Genomic DNA, 26,682 nt, shown 5'->3' with positions numbered 1-26,682 from the left:
GTGAAAAGTTCTGGGACAGGAGGGAGTATGGCATATGTGACATATTTAAAGAAGATAGGGATGAAGGGTAGAGAGATTGAAACAATCTGAAAAGGAAGATAAAGACCAGACCATGCCAGATCTGGTCAACCACGTTAGGTGGTCTGTCCTTAGTTCAAAGGCAATGGGAAGCTATTGTTTCACTTGTGCCTGTGTGCACACGTGCACTGGCATGTGTGTGACAAGGTGTGTTCAGAAAAAGATCTCTTTGGCAAATATATGGAGAATAGATGAATGGATTGGAGAGAGGATGCAATTAAGACATGACTGCACAAATCCAGTCAGCAGATGATGCTTTCTGTGGTGGGGATGGAAAGAAGTAGATAGATGAGTGAGATAGAGGGTGAAATTGACAGGTCTTGATAATGGTGGGTTGAGGGAGAGGGCTGTGTCATGGATGACTCCTGGGTTTCTGGCTTGTGGAGCACAGACAGTTCCCCAACTGCTCCTCCAATTGATCCCCAAATGTGGATTCTTCTCTAACTCCTCCTATACTTTCTCCCTTGCCGATTTTTAAATTTTCAGGCTTAAACTCCCATTTCTACAAGATGTTACCCAAACCTACAATGCTATGCACTCCAGAGAGTGCAAATTGGTAGCCCATTTGGCAGAGAGACATGTTTTGTTGATCCTTCAGTATTTTTAATTAAAAAAATGCAAATTACAAAACATTTAAAAATCAGAAGCTTTCACATAAAAATCTATATTTATAATTCTTTAATAAATTGGAAGCTCCATCAACACTGAACTCATATTCCCTCGTGTCAACAGATGGTCAGAACTAGGTAACAGCTGACCCTGTTAGACTGAGCCTGCGTTCTCCACTTTGCTATAGTCCCTGGCACTGGGTACCTGGCCACCACATTCACTGAGTTTTTGTTTGGCCACTACAGGCAATATCCTTTAAACCTCAGATTTGGTCCAATCATCTCAGAATATAGAACACTCCAAGGAGAGTAGGCACCTTAGCTAGCATCACACCACTAAAAACCGGCTGAACCGGTGCCCAGATCCCATGGTCTCTCCGCTCCCTATACTGAGTCACACTATCGCCAAACTTCAGCATCTCATCACGTGGCAGTCAGCACTGTAGCAATTGTTAGGCTGAGGTATTTGACTAGTTATATTTTAGGCGTTTCATGCTTATACATTTTAATTCCTTATTATTAATATGAAGGTTCCATGTGTTTTAAATCTATATGAAGTCCAAATATTACTGTAAAAGGTTGCTCATATCACTATTCTTTCTTCTTTCAAATTTTCTTCCAGAACTCTTAGAACGATCTCTAGCCCTTTTAAACAAAAGCCAACAACTCACTGACTTCATAGAAAAATTCAAGTGTGATGGCCCTAATGTAAATCCCGAGTTGATTCAGGGAGCTCATAACAGCTGCCTGAAGATCGACAGTCTTCTTGAACTTCTACAAGACAGGAGACGACAACTCGACAAGTACCTGAAGCAGCAGCAGCAGGAACTGGGTCAGGTTCTGCAGATATGTCAGTGGGACCAACAGGAAAATCAGGTACCGCCAAGGGGGCCTGTTGATGTCCTGACCTCGGCTAGTGAAGTTTGTTTGTTATGTGGATTAACTGTTTCATGGAACAGTTTCTCGGTCATCACTGTCAAATTGTTTGGTCTCTGGTCCAAACTACCATATTGTTTTTCCGAGAAAGCAGCATAAAAACAAAGACTTTTATTTCCTATGATTATAATATTGATTTTATAAATGGGAGAATACCCATGAGCCACTTTGAAAATGACTGTGTTCTATTGTTGGATTCTCTTTCTCACTTCCTTCCAGGTCACTACTTTTAGAAACATTTCTTTGAAATTCTGAAATGTTAATTGCAATTTACTTGAAAATTGAAGAGGCATGATGGTGCTAAATTGTACTAGATTGGTGCTGATGTCAGGGAAAAATTCTGTTAGCTCAAGTAGAGGCAGTGTTCTTACAGGAATGGTCTCGTGCCAATGAAGAAATATGACCTTAGCGTTTGTCTGGATGCTCCATGGTTAGAGAGCTTTGGGTGGGAGGTTGATGAGTTTGCAGGCTTGTTAGAGCTCATTACCCAGACAGAAGGCACAGCTCTGATCAGTTGTCAATGTACTTGCCGTGCATTCCTTCTGTCCCAATCACTCGAGGGTGAAAGTAAATAGAACTCTCTTTACAAACCTCTAACTCACATAGGTGGGATATTTATTGGATTTTTCTAACTGCCCAATCCTATGCTTAAATCTGTATAGATTAAGTGGAAGGAATTTTCAGGGAGAAACAATGTGGAAGGAGGTCTCCCCGTCTGGTTGTGTAGGAAAGGAGTCTCTTCACATGTGTTATATGATTGCTCTGATCCAAATTGGAGAGGCAGACATACAACTTGGAGCAAATATAAGTCCAGGAGAAATTGGTTCTTATTTCAAGCTGGAAAAATGAGGGCCTAACTGATGGTCAACCTTTCAACTAATACTTATTGATTACCTACTACGTACCAGGTCCTATCTTAAGTACTGGGGATACACAATACACACGACAGAGTCCTTGTCTCTAGGAATTTCCCTTCTAATGTAGTTTCTCAGCCTCAGCACTACTGACATTTGGTGCTAGGTAATTCCTTTTGGAGGCTGTCCTATGCACTCTAGGATGTTGAGCGGCATCCCTGACTTCTACCCACTAGATGCCAGTAGAACATACTCCAGTTATGACAACAAAAGTATCTCCAGACATTGCCAGATGTCCCCTGTGGGGCAAAATTACCTCTAGATGAAAATCTCTGCTCCAGCATGATGAGAAAGACACATAATAAACAAATGAGCAATGAAAAGTGCTATAAAGAAAATCAAATAGGGCAATGAATTTTGACTTGTGTTGATCTACTTTAAATTGGAGAAGGAATTAAAGAAGGCCTCTCTGAGGAGGTGGCATAGAGCAGAGACTCAAATGCAGATGCCTCCAGTCATATATTCTGCTTACATTATTTTGCTTCCCCTTTCAAGTCGCTATACACTTTCCAGGCCACCTCCACTTTCAGCCCTTTGCCTTGACTACTGCCAACTGCTGTCCCGCTTCTGCTGTGCTTTGCCTGCCAACACCTCCCTCTTCCCCACCTTAGCTGTTCCCCCACCTCCCTTCACATGCTCATTACCCAGAATGCTATTGTCCAATGCAGTAATCTTTTACTGAGGATTCTGGCATAACAAAGGAGAATTTGTGCTCAGGACAAGAAACAACTTAAAATTGTTTATCAGAGAACTGTTTTCAAAGTGCCTTGTCCTCCCTGCCATAAGTGGGTCCGTTATAGCACTCTCTCTCTGTCCCTCTGTCTCTTTCTCTCTACCCTAATCCTGACCTGACACTGTGTTCCCAGAGCTGCTGTCCCCTTAAAAACACCTTCTTCTTCTCTCTTTTCATTGAGTTCACAAGCCCAAGGTCCCACCTCTAGTGCTTCCAAGCACACACTAAAAATTCCTCTTCCTTTATCATGCAGAGCAGTTTATCCCTTTTATGCCACAACCTCTCTAATCCAGAGACCTTCTCTCCGCAAAGAAAAGGCTCCTCAAAGAGGCTTCTCAAACACAGGACAATTTCCCCCAAAATGAAAAAGCATTTACAGTGTTTTATTTATTTATTTTTAAGATAGCAATTTTGCCTTTCTGTTCCATGACTATGGCAATAATCATCCACTTGAATCTTCTGCAGCAAAAAAATAAAAAATTATGGGGCCGGCCCAGTGGCACAGTGGTTAAGTGCACATGTTCCACTTTGGCGGCCCGAATCCGTAGTTTACATTAGGGTTCACTCTTGGTGTAGTACATTCTACGGGTTTGAACAAATGTAATGACATGGATCCACCATTGCAGTATACAGAATAATTTCACCACCCTAAGAATCGTCTGTGCTCCACCTAGTCATGCCTCTCTCCCCCTTAATCCTTGGCAACCGCTGATCTTTTCACCGTCTCCATAGTTTTGCCTTTTCTGGAATGTCACAGAGTTAACATCGTACCATAGGTAGCTTTTTCAGATTAGCTGCTTTTGCTTAGTAATATGCATTTAGGATTCCTCCATGTTTTTTCATGGTTTGATAACTTATTTCTTTTTAGTGCTGAATAATATTCCATTGTCTGAATGTACCACAGTTTACCTATTCACCTGCTGAAGGACATCTTGGTTGCTTCTAAGTTTTGGCAATTATGGATAAAGCTGCTGTATGCATCCAGGTGCAGATTTTTGTGTGGATATAAGCTTTTTAATTCATTTTGAGAAATACCAAAGAACCAAATTGCTGGATCATATATGGTAAGAGTATGTTTATAAGAAATTGCCAAGTAGCCTTCCAAAGTGGCTGTTTCACTTTGCACTCCCATCAGCAATGAGAGAGTTTCTGCAGCTCCACATCCTTGCCAGTGTTGGTTGTTATCAGTGTCTTGAACTATGGCCATTCTGATAGGTGTGTAGTTGTATCTCATTGTTGTTTTAATGAGCTTTGTCTTTAAATTGGGACTAATAACAATTCATGGAGTTGTTCTAAGGATTAAATGAAATAACGTGTAAAACATGTAGCACAATGCCTATCATTCGAAGAGGCACGTAGTAGGTTCCTTGTCCTCCCACTCCTTGGTTAAACCTTACAACTCATGAATTCTTCTCATCCAGCCCCTATTCTTTCCCCTGGGATTAGCATTACTGTTGTCATGCATGTTGAGATCTCTTAATACTGCTGTCGGAGGCTGCTGTAGGTACAGTAAGGCTCTAAGTGCACATTCGTGGGTAAGAGAACCAGGCTTTCATTTAGACTCCACTCCTAACAGTCTTGAACCAAAATCAATTTAATAATAATGATAAGGATAAATATGATTTTTAATAAAATCAGTCAATAAGTAAGATAATCATTTCCTTAAATATGAAACTTAGGATCAATCTTAAAATACCCCATGTTGCATTTCTCTTGCAACCTGTGACAGCAGCTGGAGTAATTAATAAAGGTAACTGTCATTTCTATGTACTTGTAAGAGCGCAGATCCTGGGGCCAGACTGTTGGCTGGGTTCAAATCCTGGATCTACCACTTACCAGATAGTAATTGGGCAATTATTTAAGCTCACTGAGGCTCAGTTTTCTGTAAAATGTAGATATAATAATACCTTCCTCAGAGTGTTATCATATGTCAAGTGCTTAGAACAGTACTAGGCACATAGTAACTGCTACATTATTATTAATACTTTTTATCATCGTGTCTGAAAAGGACAGTGAAGACCCAACACATTACGTACTCCCCCTCTCACCCCCCTCCACAGCCATGCTCAGGTGAAGACTGGTCTTGCATTAAAGGTTAATTTCATTATTTATTTTGAATTTACAAGGTATGATCAAATAAAATTCACTTTGGTGATCTTAGCTATACTTGTTCAATGGGCACTCAATTAATAGCTTAAAACAAAAAGACAGTTGTACTTTTTTTCTGCTTGTGAGTTACTAAAGCTCATTTGTTAAAAATGTAGGTGACGTCATTATCCATCCAGATAATTATTAGCATTTGACATGCTGCCACCTTCTAGACCATTATCCAAGCAAGAGCATAGTCACAGGCCCAAACACATTTATTAAAGAAACAACTAAACAAGCAAACAAAAACTAATGGGATTAACCTGTGCATACTATCTTATCACCTGATAATTATTAAATTGAACAAATCATAGACATAATCTTGTGTCAAAAGTACAATAAATACTTTTCATGTGGCATTTCACTATTTGAATGTAGCACAATTTAAACAATATCTTATTGATGAGAAAGTAGAGTCTCTTCAATTTCTCAATACTGTAAACAATAATTAATGCTTACCGAGTTGGTAATTATGTGAACAAGGCAATATTTAAAAATCCAAGTAGGTACAAGAATAATTATCTCACTTCAGTTTTTAAGTTTTTCTGAATGTTTTATTTTAAAGTTTTGTTGATCATGCACTGGTGAAGAATGGCAACAGGGACACCAAATTGGGTGTGACTCTGTTAGTAATTTGGGTTTTATGATTATCGTGTGCCTGGATGATCTACTGATAATCGTAGGACATTATGGAACCGTGGGTTGATACAGCGGCTCATGCTTCATTGAAGTGCAAAAATTTTTTGTCAGTTCTGTACTAATTTTAAGGGAACATAGGAGCCGTCAAACCTCACATTAATAAAGTAGCAGCTTTATCAATCATTTTTAACCACTTAAGCAAAAGGAAAATTAAGTGGCAAATTAAAGCAAAAATTACTGACGAATAATAATGTGGGTGTCTGAATTTCCGATGCGTCTTCTCTCCTAAGGGCCATTTAAAAGATGCATTTGGTGCTTCTCTGTTTCTAAGTGCTTCTGGCCTAATGCTTGTGAACTATAATAGTTGAGCTAATTATCCTTTGGAAAAGAAATGAAGTGAGCAGAATGATGACGATTTAAGATTTACATCAATCGCGGGAAAAGAAGCAAATGAAAACCATCATACTTTTCTATCTCTATTGGGATGGCATAGTCTGATAACCATAATCATAGCAGGTTCTTTCTGTATCATTGTTTTTCAGATGTAAAAATGTGCACTTGTTTTACATGTAAAGATGAGCAGCTGACCTTTCTTTCCAACTCCAGCAGCATCTTATTTTGCAGATAATCTGCTTCATTAATGAAAATCAGAAGCAGCTTGGAGTATTTTGTGCATAATTAATTATCTTGACAAGAGGATTTATGAATGTAATTTTTCTCAATTGCTCCAATCAGGCATAAGTGAGACAAACAAATAAATTAAAACTAAGTTCTTCATGGTCTCTTTGTATAAGACAGTGTCAAGGACATTGAGGAGTATTAAGTAAGACATGAGGGCAGATAATCTCTTTTCACTGCTCAGATCACATATAGCTATAAAATACTCATCTTTGTGGGGGGAAAATGGGTAATAGAATTCACATTTGGAAGGCTTTATAATTTGAGTACCATGTATATCATAATCATGTAACCACATGGAATCATATTCCTTGTCAACAGACAATTAAAAAGATATCAGAGATGACAGACGTAAGCACAGCCTCAGGGCACTCGTCTTGTACCTGGTGGGCAGCTATAAAGCTCTGTGTGTGTGTGTGTGTGTGTGTGTGGGTGTGGGTGTGGGTGTGAATGCACACATGAATGTTTCTTCTCCTTTATATGATGCTCCCTTCTAACTAGACTTAGAGCTTGAATGGTCAGCTTAAATTAATATAACAAAAAAATGCTGAGTTTAGTGGCTAACACATAGTAAGGACTTTAAAAAAACCTTTCTTTGAATGTAGCTTTCTAACACCAGCTAGAATAAGACCAAAATAAGAGTTGAATTATCTTGGTGATAGTGGTATCGAATCATTCAGCCTAGGAACAACATGCGTGACTTTCCAATCATGCATAGATTAAAATTTATCACAGAATTTCGTTTCAGCACACACACTGTCTCTAGAATTCACTTTAAGGCATGCCAGCAGTAAATGCGAAGTATCTTAAATGTTTGTGGGAGAAGCATGTGATTTTGAAAGCAGTATAAACCCCTCATAAATAGAATGCATGCTAACCGCCATCGTTTTCAATGACACTGCATGTCAAATGTTGTAATAGAGGGACTCTGGTATGGATGGCATGGATATCAATCCCAGCTTTTACATGTACTAGCTATGTGATTTTGGGCAAGTTACTTGGCTTCTGTGCCTCAGTTTTCTGTTCTGTAAAATGAGAATAATAATAGTGTTTATCCATAGATTTGTTGTAAAAATAAACCTCATCTATATATAACTGCTTAGAGCACAGTTTGGCACATGGTAAGTCCTCGGTAAATGTTCAGATCTTCACTGTATTACCACATACATTAGTGGTCACTTTCTGAGCTTTACTGGATCATCACCTGCACAGAAAATCCTCTGTATTGGCCCCATCCCACACCGATTCTCTAAATCAATAGTAATCTTAGCTTTCTAAATGTTATGATGTGGAGGGGAAATAAATACCATTTCATGGCTTGGTATCCAGTGTAGTTTATTCAAAAGGTCAATTTTATCTCTAAGATAAAGTTAAAGATCAATTTTCCTTTTCCTAATTTTTTCCATCCTTTAGCTATTTCTTTACCTCTTTTACATTTATTGTAATTGATTACATTTCCATTAGGCTTAGTTTGTCACGTCTATATACTGTTCAATTGGACTGATGGCTCAACAACACTGTAATTAGGTGTAATTATTTAAACCCCCAAATTAGTTGATAAGGTGGTTGGGAGACACACACTGTGACTAAATTACATTCTCAGCAGCAGTAGGACTGACGACAAAGCTGTTCGATATGTTTGCTCCCTGGGAAAGGCTCTGCATTGCTCTCTGACCCTTGCTCCCTTCCATTGTATGACAAAGTTACTTTTGCTACTTGAGCTGTCTGCTGAGCCCCGGGGCTACCTGTGTGTCTCCTCCTACTACATGGAGCTCTTTTCCTTCCCTGACCCTGGTGCTGGAGATTGTTGGCTCTCCTTTTCTCCTCAATACCACTACCACCCCAAACTGCCAAGGGAGTGGGACCCATTCTCTCCTCACCCTCGTTCTCATGGTCCCCAAAGACAAGCAAAGGGGCCCAGTTAATTTTAATGCTTTCTGTAGGGAGATTCATAAACAAACAAAATAAATGGCACACTTTGGAAGTATTAAAACATCTTTTAAAATTTAGCAGTTATTTTTCTTGTCAATATGATAGTTTTTGACTTTCATTTTTTCCAACCACCAGGGGTCTAGGCTAAAGCTTCAGTATGAAATCCATTAGGCTGCCTGATCCAGGAACTGGGATGGTAATGTGAAAGTGTCAAACTTTGGTCCCACTCCTAAGTAGCCCTGTAATGTCTGTCTGTCTGTCTGTCTCTCTCTCTCTCTCTCTCACACACACACACACACACACATACACTGTGAATATAATCGGCTGCAGATCACTTAGAGCAGAACCCTAAATTATATTGGGAAAACCTTGCCTTCGATATTTTGGCAGAGATGCACATTGCCAGAACACTGGCCAGAAACATCTGTTTCTTTTCTGAAAAAAAGAAAAAAAGACTTTTTTCTACTGCTGGGACGATTCCCCCCCCAATGAGTCAGAGGTAATGCTAGAAATACAATTTAGGTCCAGAGATGTCCATTGTACTGATTTCTTCCGTTGGACTGAACAGTTTTCCACCATTAAGTAGATGGAAGTAAAGAGCCTGCCTAAACACAAACAAGAGTTGAGCACAATCTCAGGAAGGGAAGAAGTCCTTAGTGCTATTTTTCTTGCAGTACAGATGTTGGAAGAGAAATGATCTGTTAACACAGTCAGAATAATTAAATACACAAAATTATGATTCCAGACAGGGAGATAGATTATCTGTGAAGCTGCTTATAAAGTAACAAATTTTGCCTCATGACAACAACATATTTTAGCTTTCCTACTGCCCATCAACAGAGAATACAGGAACCCAATAATTTGTTTGGGGATGATAATACCTGCCAGTTGACTTCAATAGTTCATGGAGGGCTTCCAAATTCTACAAAAGAAAATTGTGAACATTGTCCTCCTGGAATCTCTGAGATGAAGTCCAAAATGGTAACAAGCCAATAATTAAATCAGTCCCAGAATGTATCTAAAAGAAACCCGATCCATGTTTTTGGCAGTAATTCTTTCTTCCTCCCCTGCTCCCAAGTCCTTAGGTACAAACATGAGTGACACAGCTTTAGTGTCTCTTCTCCTAATGTACATTTTCACCTAATGAAGCACATAGTCGAAGTCTGGTTATTGCCGAGTCAAGCACGGAGCACATTTGACCAGAATGCCTAAAGCAAAATAATGACAACTGGTTTCTCTACTGTAAAAAAGAAAAAGAAAGAAACTTTGGGAGCTAAAATGGTAGTTATAATACTAATATGCCTTCAAACTCAAAACAGACATTAGAACTGTCACCTGTGACCATCAACTATAGTTGAAAACACCTCTGTACATATATGTGCATTTTTGATAATTGGAAGAGAGACTGTCAAAAAGTCTTGCGTTAAAGAAGATAAATAACTGATGCCTTTTTCTCCCTTTATCGGTTTTTTGGTCTCTAATAGTAACTGGTTGTTTGGCAAGAACTGTTCTGCACATGGAAAAGAAAATGAAAGTAATTTGAAGAGATTTTCATCTTCCCTTAAGCATTTCTGTTCCGGTGGTTTGAATTACTTATTGCTGGCTTGCCTCCTCCAGTGTAGTTTTAAACAAAGATCAAAAAATAAGATCTGATCTCGGATTGCAGAACAAATTGCAGAAAAAGAGGCTGAAGGCTTATGGCAGTCTGATGCATCGCTTTGAGTGTCAGTAGAAGCTCAGCTTCTTGCCACCTGCATTGTTTATCCTACCACCAGAGAGCATTTCCATTGTCACGCTCCCTGTGTTTTAGTTGTCTTTGGTGTATATTATTTGGGAAATGGAATTTTCAGTTTGTGCCTGCTGGCACCTCTGCCTGCAGCCAGCCTCTTCCTCTGGGGCACTCCTGATGGCCTGATCGTTCTCTCTAGTGCAATATGTCCACTGAACCTCCCTGGTTGTACACAGGACCTACTTCCATGTTAGAATCAGGCTCTGTAACCATAGTGTTGCATTTTGGTTTTTACTTTAACAATGTTTGTAAATATATCTTAATAAGAACCATTTCTCTTTTCCAGGACCCTTTGGTTCTGCAGATGGTTATGATGATAAGAAAAAACACTAGACAGCAAAGCGTGAATTTTGGCTATGGCACTTCTGCCTCTACTTGTGGGACTTTCCTCTTATTGGTTGTGTGAAATAGACAAGTAGCTTAACCTGTTTAGGTCTCAGTTTCCTCACCTGTTGAAAAAGCAATTATCTCCATCACAGGAGGCACATAAAAATTGGATGAGATAACTTGTAACCTGCCTAGAGTAGTCCTTGACACATCTCTGTGAAGGTTGTGTTCCTTTCTCTTACTTTATTCTTATCTCCCAGCAGGGGGTTGAGGTAGGGATGGGCTATCCAACAAGAATAAACTAGTCCTTCCTCGCCTGAAGCTAATACTTTCAGTAGAGCTCCCTTCCGACTTTCCCCTCTTTCTGGCACATGCCTGCATCAACTCTCTTGCATGCATCTTCAGTTCCCTGTGCCTGCAAAGAAATGCTTAAGTCTCATCTAATCAAATAAAGGAAAAAAAGAGGTGGGGAGAAGCCTCTTTGTTACCTCTGCTTTCCTTAAAGTTAGCGTCTGATCCCTCCTTTCCTTAGCTAATAAATTTCTTTGGAAGAGTCATCAGTTCTACTTCCTTACCACTGCCCTCCCCCACCCCCACTCAGGGGTCCGTTAATGCTTACCAATTGATGTCTCATTCCACCGTTCTTTTGATGCTGCTGTTTTAAATTGCTCTTAATTAAAACTCAGTCCTTAGATCTACATTTAACAAATAAGGATATTCTGAATTTCCTTGAATTGCAAAACCATCCAATAAAAATATAATGCAAGCCACATATGTGATTTAAAATTTTCCAGTAGCCACATTAAGAAAGTGAAAAATAAACATTTAAAAAGTAAAAAACCAGGTAAAAAAGTGAAAAGCAATGATATAGTTTGTTTAGCCCAACATAACTAAAATAGTATCTCAACATTTAATCCATATTAACATTCTTAATGAGATATTTTCATTATTTTTTATACTAAGTCTGTGAAATCTGCTGTGTATTTTAGACTTAGAGCACATCTCACTGTGTGTTTGTCACATTCTGAGTTCTCAATAGCCGTGTGTGGTTAGTGGCTGCCGGATAGGACAGTGCAGGTCTACACCATTTGGCTGAGTTTTCCTGACCCCTCTTTAACTTCCAAGGCAGCTCTTGGTTTTCATTGAACATCCCTGATTGCTCCTTCTTTGCATCTTTGCTGATATCCCTTCCCTTTCTCTCTGTCTCCCTTCATTTCTGATAGGTGTTACCCCTTCACCCCCAAAAATATCTGCCCCACTTATTTTCTACCTTAATTCTACCTCCTCTGGGTACTGTGTACCTGGCATGTCATGTCAAAGCGGTGGGATGAATATGAACACATCACTGAGGTCAAGCTGAAAGCTAGGAACTGGGAAGAGAGGAAAAATGTTCTTATTTTCCACCTTAATCCATCATTGCCCAGAATCAATTTCCAGCACATACTCTGAATGCTTTTTATTCTTCCTTCCTTTCCACATCCCCCTAACCCTTGACTCATGCTATCATCCTTTTGCAGGGACCACGTTCTACAAAATGTCCTGATGCATCATTTACCGTACTTATCACTCAGGCTTTTGGACAGCAGCTGATACAATTTAAACGCTTATAAAAAAGTGCTCTTTGAATATCTGTGCAGCTGTCTGCAGTAGCTACCCGCAGGACGCAATGACTGATTTACTGGATGGCAGAGCATTATGGTTGACATCTCTCAGTTATTTAGGATGTTTTGCTTTTACATCAGAAGGACTCTGGGAGCCTCTTCTGCGTGCATCCCACAGCACACACAGTAAATCTGATCTAAGAGGCTGCTCATGTGTGTGAATGCCTCATGATGAGAAGTAACACTCCCACGATGAGCTACTTACTTCTGAGTTTTATGCCGACTTGTGTTCATGTTTCTTCCCAGGGTGTGTTTGGTAGTAAAAATGTGTGGATCTAGAGAATCAGCAGGCTTCATCAGGCAGGTATGTGGTTAGGATATACAGAATACCACGATAGATCTTTAACTACATTCTCTTTTGGGAAAGAGTATCGCCACACAGGAATAGTATCCTTTGTGAGTTGAAATAGTATTTGCCAAATCTAGGGGATGAGATCAGCAGATACCTTTTAAAAATCAAAACAACTCACTCCTTCCTGGCTTTCATAACTGCTGGCAGGTGCTAGATGACAAGTCTTTGACTCACAAAATTAAATAGGATTATCTGAGGATCCAGGCTTCTCACCTGTTTTTAGAGATTAGTGAACACCTGTTTATACCCAATTTTTATTCACTCTGATTCTATATTAACTTCCCTACTAAAGCATTCTTGAGATTTCTGAGTTCCTCCTGCTTTAGCTAAGAATAGATAAAACTCACTCCCAGTACTTAATAAAATAAATGAACTCTGAAAGTTAGTTATATTCATGATCCATTTTTCTTTGATGAAACCCTTAAGTTATCCCTCTGGTTGTATTTTTATGTGGGTTCGCTGCATCTTTTGTGAGAAATTATTTTTATAAAAATTAAATAAATTAAAAAATTTTATAACTTGATAAAATACTGTCTGTAACTTCTAATATGCACATTATACATATCCTCTAGTTCTAATTGGGATACCAGAAAGACAGGCTATCTTCAAATGATTGCAAATGCATAAACACAATGCTTTAGATATGGGGACTGTGTACTGTGCATACTATGTGCAGATAACCAAATATTCTGAAGAAGATGAGGCGTACTTCACATGAAAACTGCTACAGGGTCACCATTATTCTTTCCTTTGCGCTGATGGTGGCTTAAAATGTTGGTTAACAAAGATTTCCAATTAGCCAAAAGCTGGAGAAACCCTCTTGCCCCGTTTTTTTATTGCCTATTCCATGCTGGGAGTACTAAGGATTGGTATGGACCATTGGATCTCAGAATCAGCTTTGTGATATGAGTCCTGTAATGGCAATTAAATCTCCTATTCTGGGTAACCTCTAACTTGACTTTTGTATAGTTGTGTGTGTGTGTGTTGTGGTGTACATTTATTATGTGGCGCTTCAGGATTAACCTGGCTCTCTCCTTAGCTACCCGCTTCACACATTTCTCTGTTGTAGGAGTTCAGAGAAATTCTGAGGCTGCAGCGGGCAAGACAACCTAGGCTAGAGAAAGACGCAGTGCAATGATTGAGCAAGGCCCACCATTTTGAATGGGCTTCTGGGATTCATTTTCCAGGTTTGAATTAATTCTTCCTGATGACCAAGGCTGTAAGACTTAAGTTACCCAAGGATGGCAGCAGGGTACAGTGGAAAGAGCACGGACTTTGGAATAATGTAGGTTTTAGGACAAATCCCGATTCTACCACTTACTGTATGATCCTGACTAAGCTGCTACCCTCTCCTCGTCTCTATAATGATGATATCATACTTGTTATGAAGTTGTCGAGACAAATAGAGATGATGCACAAAAAGCAATTAGCAAAGTCTGGCATGTGGGGGCCTCTTAGGAATCAGTAGTTGTGATGTGTTTGTGAGGATGGTGCTGTATAGGGTTTGAGAGTAAAAATCCAAGTCTCTTTCCTTTAATTGGGATAAAGAATCTACCTCCAGGGGCCACATGTCATTGGTCCCATGTCAACTTATATCATCATTTAAAAATGTACAGCTTCTCTCAAGTTCTTTACCGTTTGTTTTAACACTGTATAAGCATGTATTGTAAAGCAAGCGTAAATGAATGTGAGTCAAACCCTTAGCCATTTATAATGTCAACAGAATTTTAATAACTTCTCTATTTTCCGAATATATATTTCCAGAAATTGCAGCAAATTAATTATTTTTGCACTGTCTTTTATCGTAGAAATATAATTCCATATATGCTGTTTTAATATCTTCATCTGGGTCTGTGTAACTATACTCAGATTTTTTATTCTTACCCAGGAAAGAAGATTTATTTTCCAAAAGAGTGCATGACTTATAGACTGCATGGGAATCTATTTTGGTTCTTCTTTGTTAGGAGATTTTGAATTATTTTCTTCATGCCGTGTAATCTACTGAACTGTATATCATTTTCATGCTTTTAGGGGATTATTTTGTCTTTTTCTCTTAAGCACATAGAGATTGAAATGAAGGAAAAACAGAAACCCAATCATATTAATTTAATACATGAGATGAGTTGATACAAAGAGAAATTGAAGGAATTTAAGTTTTGAAAGGTTAAGGAAAGATTTCTGAATTTTTACTCACTTATTCTAATCATTTGAAATTTGATCTTTCTTTGTTGCTTCCTACCTAGGTTACTTGTTGGTTTCAGAAAACCAGAAGAGATTTACAGGAACAAAGTCTAGGTTCATCACTTTCAGACAATGAGGAGCTAATCCGTAAGCACGAGGAACTGATAATAAAAGCAAAGGTAAGAGACATGTTAAACAATAATTGAAAAATGCATGGACTCCTCTTGAATATGCTTCTATATGTAATTTAGAGGAATACTAAAAACGCTCTTTGACTAATCCACTATTTACATAGAAAAGATTCTGATGGCATTGGCCAATACTACTGCCCACTGACGGGGCTTCTAGAATCATAATGAACAAAACAACAGCTTCTGGAGCTAAGTCATGAAGCTCAGTAAAACAAGAGGCCAACACTACTAGACCATGGTTGAAAGTATGGAAGACAAACCAAATAAATATTTACATGTTCAGGAGGATGAGATTTGAGGTGGGCGGGCGGGGGCCTAGGTTACATGTGTCTAGACTGAAATCTCGTGGGAGTCATGATGCTTTTGTTTGTTTAAAACAGGTTTTTGCTTCTCTTCGAACACGACAGTACACACAGGTATTCAAAGTGTTTGGTTTGAACATTTACTGGACTGATAAAAGATGCAGTTACAAAAGACTGCTATGACCGATGATTTTTTAAGTTCTCTAAAATTTTTCAGCATTTGGCTTATCTATTTAGGAAATTGGCTTTTTTCATTGAAGTTATGCAAGAATTTATTCTGTGTGTCAAACTCAAGTTTTACAGTGAAAATTCTACCAAAATCCTTAAGTGCTAAGCACAAGAGGTGACCTGAATTGCATAGGATGGTTGCTTCCTTTAAAACAAATAAACGAAATGGTATAGTCAATAACTGACACATACTTTGGGGTTATCTTCACTGTAACTGTAGACTTATTATGGTTTCTCCCAGCCCTGAGGACAGTTTGGAGCAGAATTTTTGTGAACATATAACCTCAGTTCTAGCAGGGCACAGTTTCCATCATAGTTTATGGTTCACATTTGTGGCTCTGATGTGCATAAATGTAAAGACATAGATATTCTTTCCATCATTATCCTTATGTTGCAGGCATAAGGAGTTTAAGAAATGAATTTTTAATATATATTTTGTTATATAAAAATGCATCATAGAAAATTTCAAAGCTATAAGAAAAATAAAATAAAAGTGAGTCTTTCAACCCAAAGATAACCATTATTAATATTTTTATGCATTCCCTTTCAATCTTTCCATACACAGCCCTAGAAACACAGCATTAGTCATGCTTTTTTTTTCCACTTACAGCTTTATCATAAATATTTTTCAACATAAGCTAATATCCGTTAGCTGCGAAATACATCATTATACGGATGAATTCATAGTGCAGGATTGCACATTTTGATTATATGTAGAAGCTAAACCATATGAATATCCAAGTAAATATAAAAAAGGATGCAAACTCCTGATAAACACCATTATGTTCCAGACAAGTTGACTGCTTCCTGTCAGGGTCCTGAGCCACTAAGGGACCAGTTGCAGATCTCACGCAGAAGCTAAGCATTACCCTATGAACTCAATAAGCAGTTTTCAACCTGAAATGGTTTTGGAAACCGAGACAGAGAAACCTATTTCTCTATATCACCCTTAAGAATACATTTATTTTCTAAAAAAAAGGTATTCGTTTGCTTTGCTGAGAGTTCCTGTTTTGTTACTTCCCATAAAACATTCTTTACGGTGTAAGATTTTCTTCCCAAACTATGGGCTTGCCTAGGGAGCCCTCAATCTCAATGCCATCTTTAGAGATTACCAAAATATTGAGTAACTATTTAGATGGGATCAACCAAATAGAGATAAATACTTAAACACAACTTGTTGATGAAACAACAGCATTTGTTTAAAACGCTTTCCGTAAATTTGGGATATGAGTTAATCCAATGGCAAGATAACTGGTTATTCAAGGCAGCAGGGGTCCCTGAATCATATGGGTTGAGAGAGAGCCCATCAGTGTAAATGCAGGGGATAACGTGGCATTCTGTACGGGGGTGATCCAGGATGACTTTCCATAAGAATGTGGTTTCAGCAGATGGATTGGGTATGAGCAGTTGGTTAGGAGAGGGTGGTTGTTCCGGAATAGGGCAAAATAATGATCAAGACTAGTTTGTCTGTTACAAGAGTTAAAGGTCTTAGCAGTGTTTAACCCAAAGAAGAGAGACTAAGGGAGGTTGTCTCAGAGGTAACACTTATCCACAGCCACTCCATAGGAAAGAAAGGCTAACAATGCCTGGTCATTACAAGGAAGTAAACTTCCAAAGGTTGGAAATAGAAGAGATTCCTGAGGCCATGGAAAGTGGACCTAGGTGACCTCAAAACTCTCTTTAACCTTCAGATCCGATAAAGAAGACGGGATTTAGATTACAATATCAGTTATGCTTGTTATATTTAAAGCAGCATGAGTGTAAAAACCCCTTTTTGGAGCTGGTCAAAAGGAGTGGGACTAGCCTGGGAAAATAACAACATTTCTTAAAAGTCGAGACAGTATCTTACTCAATTTGGTATTCTCAGCACCTGGGACAGTGCCTGGTATATAAAGGATGTTTGCTTCCTGTCTGTTTATTAAGCCCTTTCAACTGTGAAGAAGAAAGAAATATCCTTTTGCTTTCTTTCTGTGATTCTCTGATGACTTTAGATCACCACTTAGCCTCCTTTAGCCTGTAAAAAGATATCCATCCATTATCTTTATTTCTTTATTTTAAAAAACTTTTGGCCCTCAGAATGGAGTTACGCAAACTCTTTAATTCATCATAGGCCTCTGGCTTGGCCACTCTCTTGGTTTATTTTATTATTTCTCCCTTCATTCTCTATCCACTCACATTCGCATTCTCACAGACACCCACTCTAATGGGTTCAATATGTGTCTTTAGACAAATTCCCATTCCTAAAATATCTACAGAGTTACATGTTTTCAGTTCACATAAATGGTACTAAGGCATAGATCTCATTGTGTTTTTTCCCTCCACTCTGTTTGCATCTAGTTTACACAGTTCTCTGTGTTCTTCATTACGTAATTCCTAGATGCAGTGTAACTTTGGAAAGTCCTATTACATAAATATTGATGTTCTACATCTATCTCTCATAATTCTAACTGCCTCCCATTTCTTTATCCCTTCCTACTACCTGGTCTTCTAGTTCACTGACTCTTCTAAGCTCTCCTTCTGCTATTCGGCCCTCCTGCTGAGTTCTTCTTTCAGCTATTATATTTTTCATGCCCAATTTCTCGTATGATTCTTTTTCATAACTGTTTTTTTCCTGTTTCATCTGTCTAAAGTCTTTCTTTATATCTTAAGGCATACTTTATTCATGTATTAAATTTTGGTCTGTCCAGTGTACTAATTCTGCTTCCTCTGATTTAGGTATTTCAGTGTGTTGCTTGTGCTCATCAGATGTTATTTTTTCCTGTAAGTTAATATTCTCTTGGCATATCAGCAACTTTGACTGGTGAGGTATGGGAGATATGACAGCCAGTGCTGTAACCTGTCCCCTTCTGGGTGAGTTGGGAGGGTGTCCCTGAGTGCAGAGAGATTCCGTTGTAATTAGGGCTAATCATTCCCAGTTTGCCCCCATACCTTGGGCACATACAAAGGAGGGGACTCCTTGAAGGACCTCCCACTGGTTGGGCTCTTGACTCTGCTTTGTTCCAGGACCCATTTCCCTGGATTATATTCCATCCAGCTCACATGGTGGAGAGTTGAAGAGGGCACACTGAGGAGCAGGTCAAGTTGCTTACCTCTCATTTATAGCTATCCACCCGGTCAAATTCCCGTGCTGTCCAGATGTTGTTTCTCCCTTCTGGCTGGTACTGGGCTGGAGCTACTATTTTCTACCCTGAAAATGCATGTTGACAAGCAGTGACCAGGGAGGTGAGAAGAACAAGCATCTTACTTAGAAAGTTTTCCCTGGCGTGTCTCCTGCCTATGGCATCCAACCTTATTCTATTCCAGACAGCCCCTGACACAAGACCTAACTACCTTTTGGCTCCTCAAGAGTGGTTCTGTTTTCTGTATTACTCTCACTTTGTTGGCCTTTACAGGAAGGACCAGCTACATAATTTTGGGACTCAGTGCAAAATGTAGAGGTCTTTCTTAAAAAATTATTGAGGTTTCAATATAGCAACAGCAGAGCATTAAACCAAGCATGGGGCCCTTCTAAACACAAGGTCCTGTGTCATGACCCGGGTCACTTACCCATGAACTGTTTCTAGTTACAGTGTTAGGATTTCTGGAGGGACCTAGCAACCTTTGCAGGGTAGACATTTTCCTTAGCTATCTTTACTAACTTCTTCTCACCTGGATTAGCATGTTTTCTAAAAATAGATTGTAATGCTATAATGGGTTGTATCTACATGGAAAAAACAGGTTTGAATCCTTGCTCTGTCACCAACTTTGTAAACTTTGGTACACTTGACCTCTCTGGGCCTCACCTTACTCACCTGTAAGGAGGAGCTCTGAAAACTCAATTAGGAAATGTTTGTGAAAGCACCCACATTTTGGTAGCGGCTCCAAAAATTTGTTTCTTTTCCACCGTATTGGAACACGGTGTAAATGTTCCGGTAGTTTTCATCTGTGGTTTTTCAACAATCTCATTCCTTGTTCTTGGAGAAGGAATCCAGTTTTCTATGTCTTTAAACAGGAAGCAGCATATTACATTTTGGACTTTTATTTGGGTTGGGTATGAGGCTAAGAAGGGGAAATGTTCCTTTCAAAGGAGATTGAACATGGAAATAAGCCTCAAGCTGGGGATTCGTTAGTGAAACTCACATAAGTAATCTGGTAACATAGAGGAAGTAGGTGTTTCTGCTCCTCACGGCTCAATGGAACAGCAGGAGCTTTCTGTATTATTTGTTAGTCTACTCAGTAAGTTCCTTCTAAATAAACTTTGAAAATGCCTGTAATTCCTTACTGGAATACGTTCAAATAAGAAATATGGCAACATTCATATCTGTTAATAAATGTGATATCTTATTCAGAATGTGTCAAAATAATTGAACTAAAAGATTTTTTAATACAAACTTTGACTATGAGTAATTATATTAAATTACACTTCTTTTCTAAGTAGGAAAAATATTTTCCTTTTATGTATGTCACAAATAAAGAAATAGCAGACTAGATGATTATAAATCTCATTTTGGTTAAGAACCTTAAATACTCTTAGATTGTGTCATGTACCAACTTGACGCCCCAAGGCTTGAATTCAACCTTAGGAGTTCAGAGTTGGTTGTAAGATGTATTAAAATAATATGTAAATATACACTTCCTTATTATCTCCTTTGAGGAGGCATAATCATTCCTTCTTTCACACGTGAGAAATGACATTCATACAAGAACAGCCTTCAGAAACCAACCTGTACTTCTGTTGCGAGGAACACGTTTCCTCTTCTAATTTGGGTCCAGTGGTTAGAGCCTGCAAGTTAACTGACAGAGACAAGTTAACGGGAGTAAAGACAAGTTTTATTTTCACATGTGCACATGGGAGCTCCCAATAATGGGAAACTGAGGAATAACCCAAAGTAAAATTTTGTGTGTATCAACTTAACCAAAAGAGGGGCTTTTAGGGCCTCAGTGGGAGAGCATGGAGGGTTCTACGGGGCCTTTTGATGCTAATGAAATGGGCAGTCTGTCATCTTCCTAGCTGGAAGTTTCCCTGTGGGAAGGTTTATGGCAGCTAAATTGGTACTTGCTGGTGCTAAGGGTCAGTCTTCTTTCAATCAAGAAACTCCCTGGGAAAAGTGTCACTAGCAGCTGTATTTTCAAAGGGCTTTTCTTGAGTTGAGCTAACCTTTCTTTCTGTGGTTGCTAATAGTTCAGATGTTTTCACTTTAAGTAATTTTCATACCACCATCATGGTGGGCTATTAATCCCCTCACTTCTATAGCTCCAACCCTTGGTTCGGCTCAGGCCCTCTGTAGTTGGTGCACACTGGAATCACCTGGGGGCTTTGAAAAAGTGCCGAAATTTGGATCTCATGCCCAGAGACTCTGTGTAGTTTGTTTGGGGCATCAGGATTAAAAAAAAAAAAAAAAAATTGCCAATCTTAAAATGTTGGAGTTTTTATCAAACAAGAAATCCAGGGCTTGGCCCGGTGGCATAGTGGTTAAGCTTGCGTGCTCTGCTTTGGCGGCCCAAGGTTCACTGGTTCGGATCCTGGGCATGGACCTACACGCTGCTTATCAAGCTGTGCTGTGGCAGGCATCCCACATATAAAATAGAGGGAGATGGGCATGGATGTTAACTCAGGGCTAATCTTCCTGAGAAAAGAAATAAAAGAAAAGAAAAAAAGAAACCCAGATTTCCTGTTCCTTCTAAAAAGCTGGAAGATCTGGCAATATCTGGCTCACTTTTCCATATAGACATAGTGACGACTCCTGGCTGGAGACTAGTAATAGCTGTTTCTTTAGAAAAGGTATGTGCACTGCAATTTGCCACAATCTCCACCATTCCTCATTACCTACCTCCTGTCCCACCTTTGCTTCACTCATTCACACAATGTGCCTGGTCCCTGTAAGCATTTGAGTTTGAGACCCAACAGACAATGAGATACTATCCAAGTGGAGTAGTAGCTTAAACTGATTTCCATTTTAGAAGATTACCTTGAAAACAATGTGAATGATAAGAATGGGAGGAAATGATATTGAAAACAGGAAAGCCCCTTTGAAAACTACTGGCAGTTTGAATGAGAGTGACTCTAGGTGAGGCAAGATGTCTTTTGAGATGGAGGTTATTAATTCCCATTTTAAAGACTCAAAGGAGACTTATAGCCTTGTTGTTCAAGGTGAAACTCCCAGGCAGAAGCAGCGTCTGGAAGCTGTTAGAAACTCAGAATCTCTGACTCCACTTCCAAGCCTATTGGGTCAGAATCTGCATTTTAACAATTCCTCCAGAAGATTTGAATTGACGGTAAAGTTTAAAAGGCACTAACTTCGAGGTTTTTTCCATATATTTCATGTATGTCCATATTTTCCTTAATTTTCGTAGATGACTATATGTAGTTTATAAAGTCCTTGATTAACAATAATCTTTGAAGTTCTGGGAGAGAAGCAAACTGAAACTCGTGTATAGAAATCTCATCTTCAATGTTTTAATATAGTAGGATTCACATTCCTCAGCTTCAAGATTAAAACCATCTTCCATGATTCATCATCTAATCTGATTTTCCAAGTCATTGAAAATGTTTTCCCGTTGTTGCTGAGTGATTTCATAAATTGGATTTGTGATCTTGGCCTCAAGTTCCTTCAAATAATATTATTTGGAGGTCTTTAAAAAATACCAGTGCTTAGTTCCCACGGAAACTTTATTCAGAGGAAAAAGTCAAGTTTAAAGTTACAAAATATTTATAACTATGGGATAAGAAAGTAAAGCAGAATCTCTTGTAAGTTTATTTGAAAATTTAAATGCATAACTATCATCAATAGAACCACTACATGAAAGTGGCTCTTTCAAAATATGTTTATTGTTTTTTTTCCTGATTACGTAACACATTCTCATTTTGGAAAAGTTAGAAAATACATAAAACTAAAGAAAATTAAAATCACTCATAGTGTGTGGGTGTGTATGGGAGTGGGAAGGAAATATAAAACGTATGTAAAATGGAGTATCCCTAAACTGTGTGTGTGTGTGTGTATAGGTATAGATTACATGTGTGTGTGTTTATATACAAAATTGTGCATGCGTTGTTTCATAGTGTGATTTTTCCAATTAGCGTTACAGTCATGCATCACTTAACGACAGGGATTCCTTCTGAGAAATGCATTGTTAGGTGATTTCGTCACTGTGTGGATATCGTAGAGTGCACTTACACAAACCTAGATGGTATAGGCTACTACACATGCAGGCTATATGGTACTAATCTTTGGGGACCACCATTGTATATGCAGTCCGTTGACTGAAACATCGTCATGCAGTGCATGACTGTATCTCATAAACATGTCTCCATTTGAATGCATATTTTAAATATATTTTTTAATGATTGCATGTTATTAAACCACGCAGATTTTCATAAACCATTTGAGGCAGCAATACATTGTATCTCTGAATATGGCAGTGGAGTGAATGGTACACGCTCATGGTCTGGAGTTAAATTCCAGTGTCCCTGCTTACTTGTGATGTGCTCTTGAGCAAATTTCTTGTATATCTAAACCTGGGTCTCCACTTTTATGAAAGAGGGAATAATTGCACGCAATTCATACAATTGTTGTGAGATTTAATTGCGTTCTCATACAACAGTACTTAGCACAATGCCTCACACAACACAAGTACGACGTAACATGGGCTTTTTTTTGTATGTTGGTAAAACAAACATGGCATAAAATTTACCTTTAGAGACATTTAGTATATTCACAGTGATGTGTAATTATCATCAATATCTAGTTCCAGAACATTTGCGTGAACCTAAAAGGGAACACTATATCCGTTAAATAGTCAATTCATTCTTCTCTTCCCCTTCCCCCTGACAACCATTAATCTGCTTTCTGTCTCTGTGGGTTTACCTGTGGAAATACCTGGATATGTCATTTAAATGGAAACACATGTTAAGTGGCCTTTTGTGTCTGGTTACTTTCACTTGGCATGTTTTCAAGGTTCATCCATGTTGAAGCAGATGTTAGTACATCTTCCTTTTTATGGCTGAATAATATTCCATTGTATGAATATACCTCCTTTGTTTATCCATCCATCAGTTGATGGACATTTGGGTTGTTTCCACCTTTTGGCTATTGTGAATAGTGCTGCTATGAACATTCATGTAGAAGTTTTTGTTTGAACAACTGTTTTAAATTCTTTTGAGTATATACCTAGGAGTCAAATTGCTAGGTCATATGATATTCCTATGTTTATTTTATTGAAGAATCACTAATGTTTCCCACAGCAGCTGCATCTTTTCATACTCCCACCAGCAATGTACAAGGGTTTCAATTTTTCCATACCCCCACCAAAATTATTTTCTGTTTTTATCTTGAAAAAAAAGTTTTTATAGCCATCCTACTGTGTGTGTGAAGTGCTACCTCATTGTGATTTTTTATTTGCTTTTCCCTAATAACTAAATAACTAGCGATGCTGAAGATCTTTTTGTGTACTAGTTGGCCATTTCTATGTCTTCTTTGAAGAAAGGTCTTTTCAAGCCCTGTGCCCATAGTGTCCTTTGATGAACAAAAGTTTTTAATTTTGATGAAGTCCACTATACCTATTTTTAATTTTGTTGCTTGTACTTTTGGTGTCATGTCTATGAAACCATTGCCAAATCCAAGGTCATGAAGATTTACCTCTATTTTTTTTTTCTAAGAATTTTGTGGCATTAGCTCTTATATTTAGGTTTTTGAGTTAAATTTGGTATATGATGTTCGGTAAGGGTTAAACTGCCTTCTTTCACATATGGATATCCCGTTGTCCCAGCACAATTTGTTGAAGAGACTATTCTTTCCCCATTGAATGCTCTTGGCACCATTATCAAAAGTAATTGACCGCGCATGTATAGGTTTATTTTGGGACTCTCACTTCTATTCCATTGATCTATGTCTCTGTGCTTATACCAGTATCACACTGTTTTGATTACTGTAGCTTTTGTAGTAAGTTTTGAAAAACGAAGATGTGAGTTCTCTAACTTTGTTCTTTTCTAAGATTGTTTTGGCTATTCAGGCCCCTTGCAGTTCTACATATTAGGAATCGCTTTTATGTTTCTTCAAAAAAGGCCGTTGAGCTTCTGATAGGGATTGTATTGTATCTGTGGATGACTTGGGGAGTATTGTCATCTTAACAATGTTAAGTTTTCTGATCCATGATCACAGGATGCCTTTCTACTTATTAAGTCTTTAATTTTTGTCAACAATGTTTAAATGTTATAATTTTCAGTGTATGGGTCTTGTACCTCCTTGGTTAAACTTATTTCTAAGTATTTTATTCTTTTTGATGCTATTGTAAATGAAGCTGTTTTCTTGATTTCCTTTTCAGATTATTCATTGCTAGTCTATAGAAACACAACTGATTTTTGTGTGTTGGTCTTGTACCCTGCAATTCTGCTGAATTAATTTATTAGCTCCAATAGTTTTTTGAGGATTCCTTAGAATTTTCTATACATAAGATCATATCATCTGCAAATTTCCCTTTCCATATGCTTTGCACATTTATTTCTTGCTCTTCAGTCTAATTATAAAAAGGCACTCTTTCAGTGTATTCTAGGCTAGAGCTTCTCAAACTCTAGTGTGCTAATGAATTACCTGGGGATCCTAAAATGCAGATTCTGATTCATCAGCTTGGAGGTGGGGCCTGAGTGTCTGCATTTCTAACAAGCTCCAATGTAATGTTGATGCTGTCAGTCTCTGGACCACCCTTTGGGTAACAAAGATTATGAAGAAAAGAATGGCAGAAGATTGAAAGAGAGTTTAAGTGATAGAGTTGTAATATTGGGTCATTGTAAGAGTTCCAAAGATGTAAGTCTAAATAAAGCTTTGAGTCTCTTAAGGTGTGTGCAAAATTGTCTGAGCTTAGAACTTGATTTCTTTTTGTTGTTTACATTTATGTCTAGACCCATTACTCAAGTAATTGAAGATCAAAAGACAAACATTTCCATTTTCTTATTGTTACTTTTTAAAATAGAAATAGCACGTATAGGAGGTATTTAGTACAAAAGGAGCTACTTATATGTCTCTTGGGTTGGTTGCGGGCGTTTAGCAGTACCCAGAGTTCACATAATCATAGTTTCTAAGTTATCCAAATATTTTCCAAGTATTTCACAAGCATGGTTGAGCTATTTTCTTCTCATTGCGACACATATTAACCTGTATAAAGAAGTGTCCATTCTGCTATTTGAACTTCCATTACATCCTCAAATTCCCTCACTGAAGATATGTGAAAAAATAGTAAAACCACTCTAAAAGGTATTGCTTCAGTAAATCAGTTCACATCATCTCTGATGATTATAAGGAAAATCCATAAACTGAAGCCAAGTTTGTTTCTTTTATAATGTTTCATCTAATTTAAAAAATAAACTGGGGTCTGAATCTGAAATGTCTCAAGGCAGAAATTTAGTGTGTCTCTAAACAGTAAAGACACCTGCGTTGGCGCATTTCAATTCCTCTGTCTTCACTTTAGTGAATAATTTGTTTTACTTGTGTGATTTTTTAATGAACATCCCAATTAAAAGCAGATGTCATTTTTCACAGAACATAAATTAGAAACAATTTTATTGCTAACAGGCAAAGTATATATAAATAGTATTGAATTTGTCTGCAAGCATCATGAAAATCTACAAGATGATGAGATCCTCACATTGGTAACCCTGCTCTAGCCTTAACTTGCGGGGTCATTTAAAGCTTAGTGAACCATGTGCTTTCATTTCCAAGGGAAATTTGATTTAAAACGTCCCTTGGAAATGTTTACGCCCTTCTAAGAAGGGGATGAGTTAAGAAAGCAAATAAAGAATATTGCACTCTATGATCACCAGGTTTAAAACTACCTGTTGTCACTCTGCTTCCAGAATCTTCACCAGCTCATTAAGTTTAAATGCTTAGAAAAAGTTTTTCCTTTTGTTTTTTCAGCTGTGACTTTTACAAAAATTCTTCATACGTATTCTTTTATTTTCTTTCCTTCCCCTTGTCTTCCTCCTCCTCCTTATTCTGTTTTCTGGTCATTTGTCA

General features: G+C 38.2%; 1 protein-coding gene across 17 annotated transcripts in view; it reads left to right on the top strand.

The window, feature by feature from the left end:
* Window positions 1–26,682, top strand: part of CCDC141 (coiled-coil domain containing 141) — a 176,547-nt gene that overhangs the window by 57,310 nt on the left and 92,555 nt on the right. For all 17 annotated transcript variants that reach the window (XM_070508186.1, XM_070508185.1, XM_070508184.1 and 14 more), the window contains 2 exons: window positions 1,309–1,562; window positions 15,039–15,155. In XM_070508186.1, coding sequence (XP_070364287.1) covers window positions 1,309–1,562; window positions 15,039–15,155 — 371 coding nt within the window. The remainder of the gene's footprint in view (window positions 1–1,308; window positions 1,563–15,038; window positions 15,156–26,682) is intronic.

Source organism: Equus asinus, chromosome 4, assembly GCF_041296235.1.
Source record: "Equus asinus isolate D_3611 breed Donkey chromosome 4, EquAss-T2T_v2, whole genome shotgun sequence".
In the NCBI taxonomy this organism is placed as follows: Eukaryota; Metazoa; Chordata; class Mammalia; order Perissodactyla; family Equidae; genus Equus; species Equus asinus.
The sequence above is the reverse complement of the archived record's forward strand: the minus strand, read 5'-3'. Positions and strand labels throughout refer to the sequence as shown.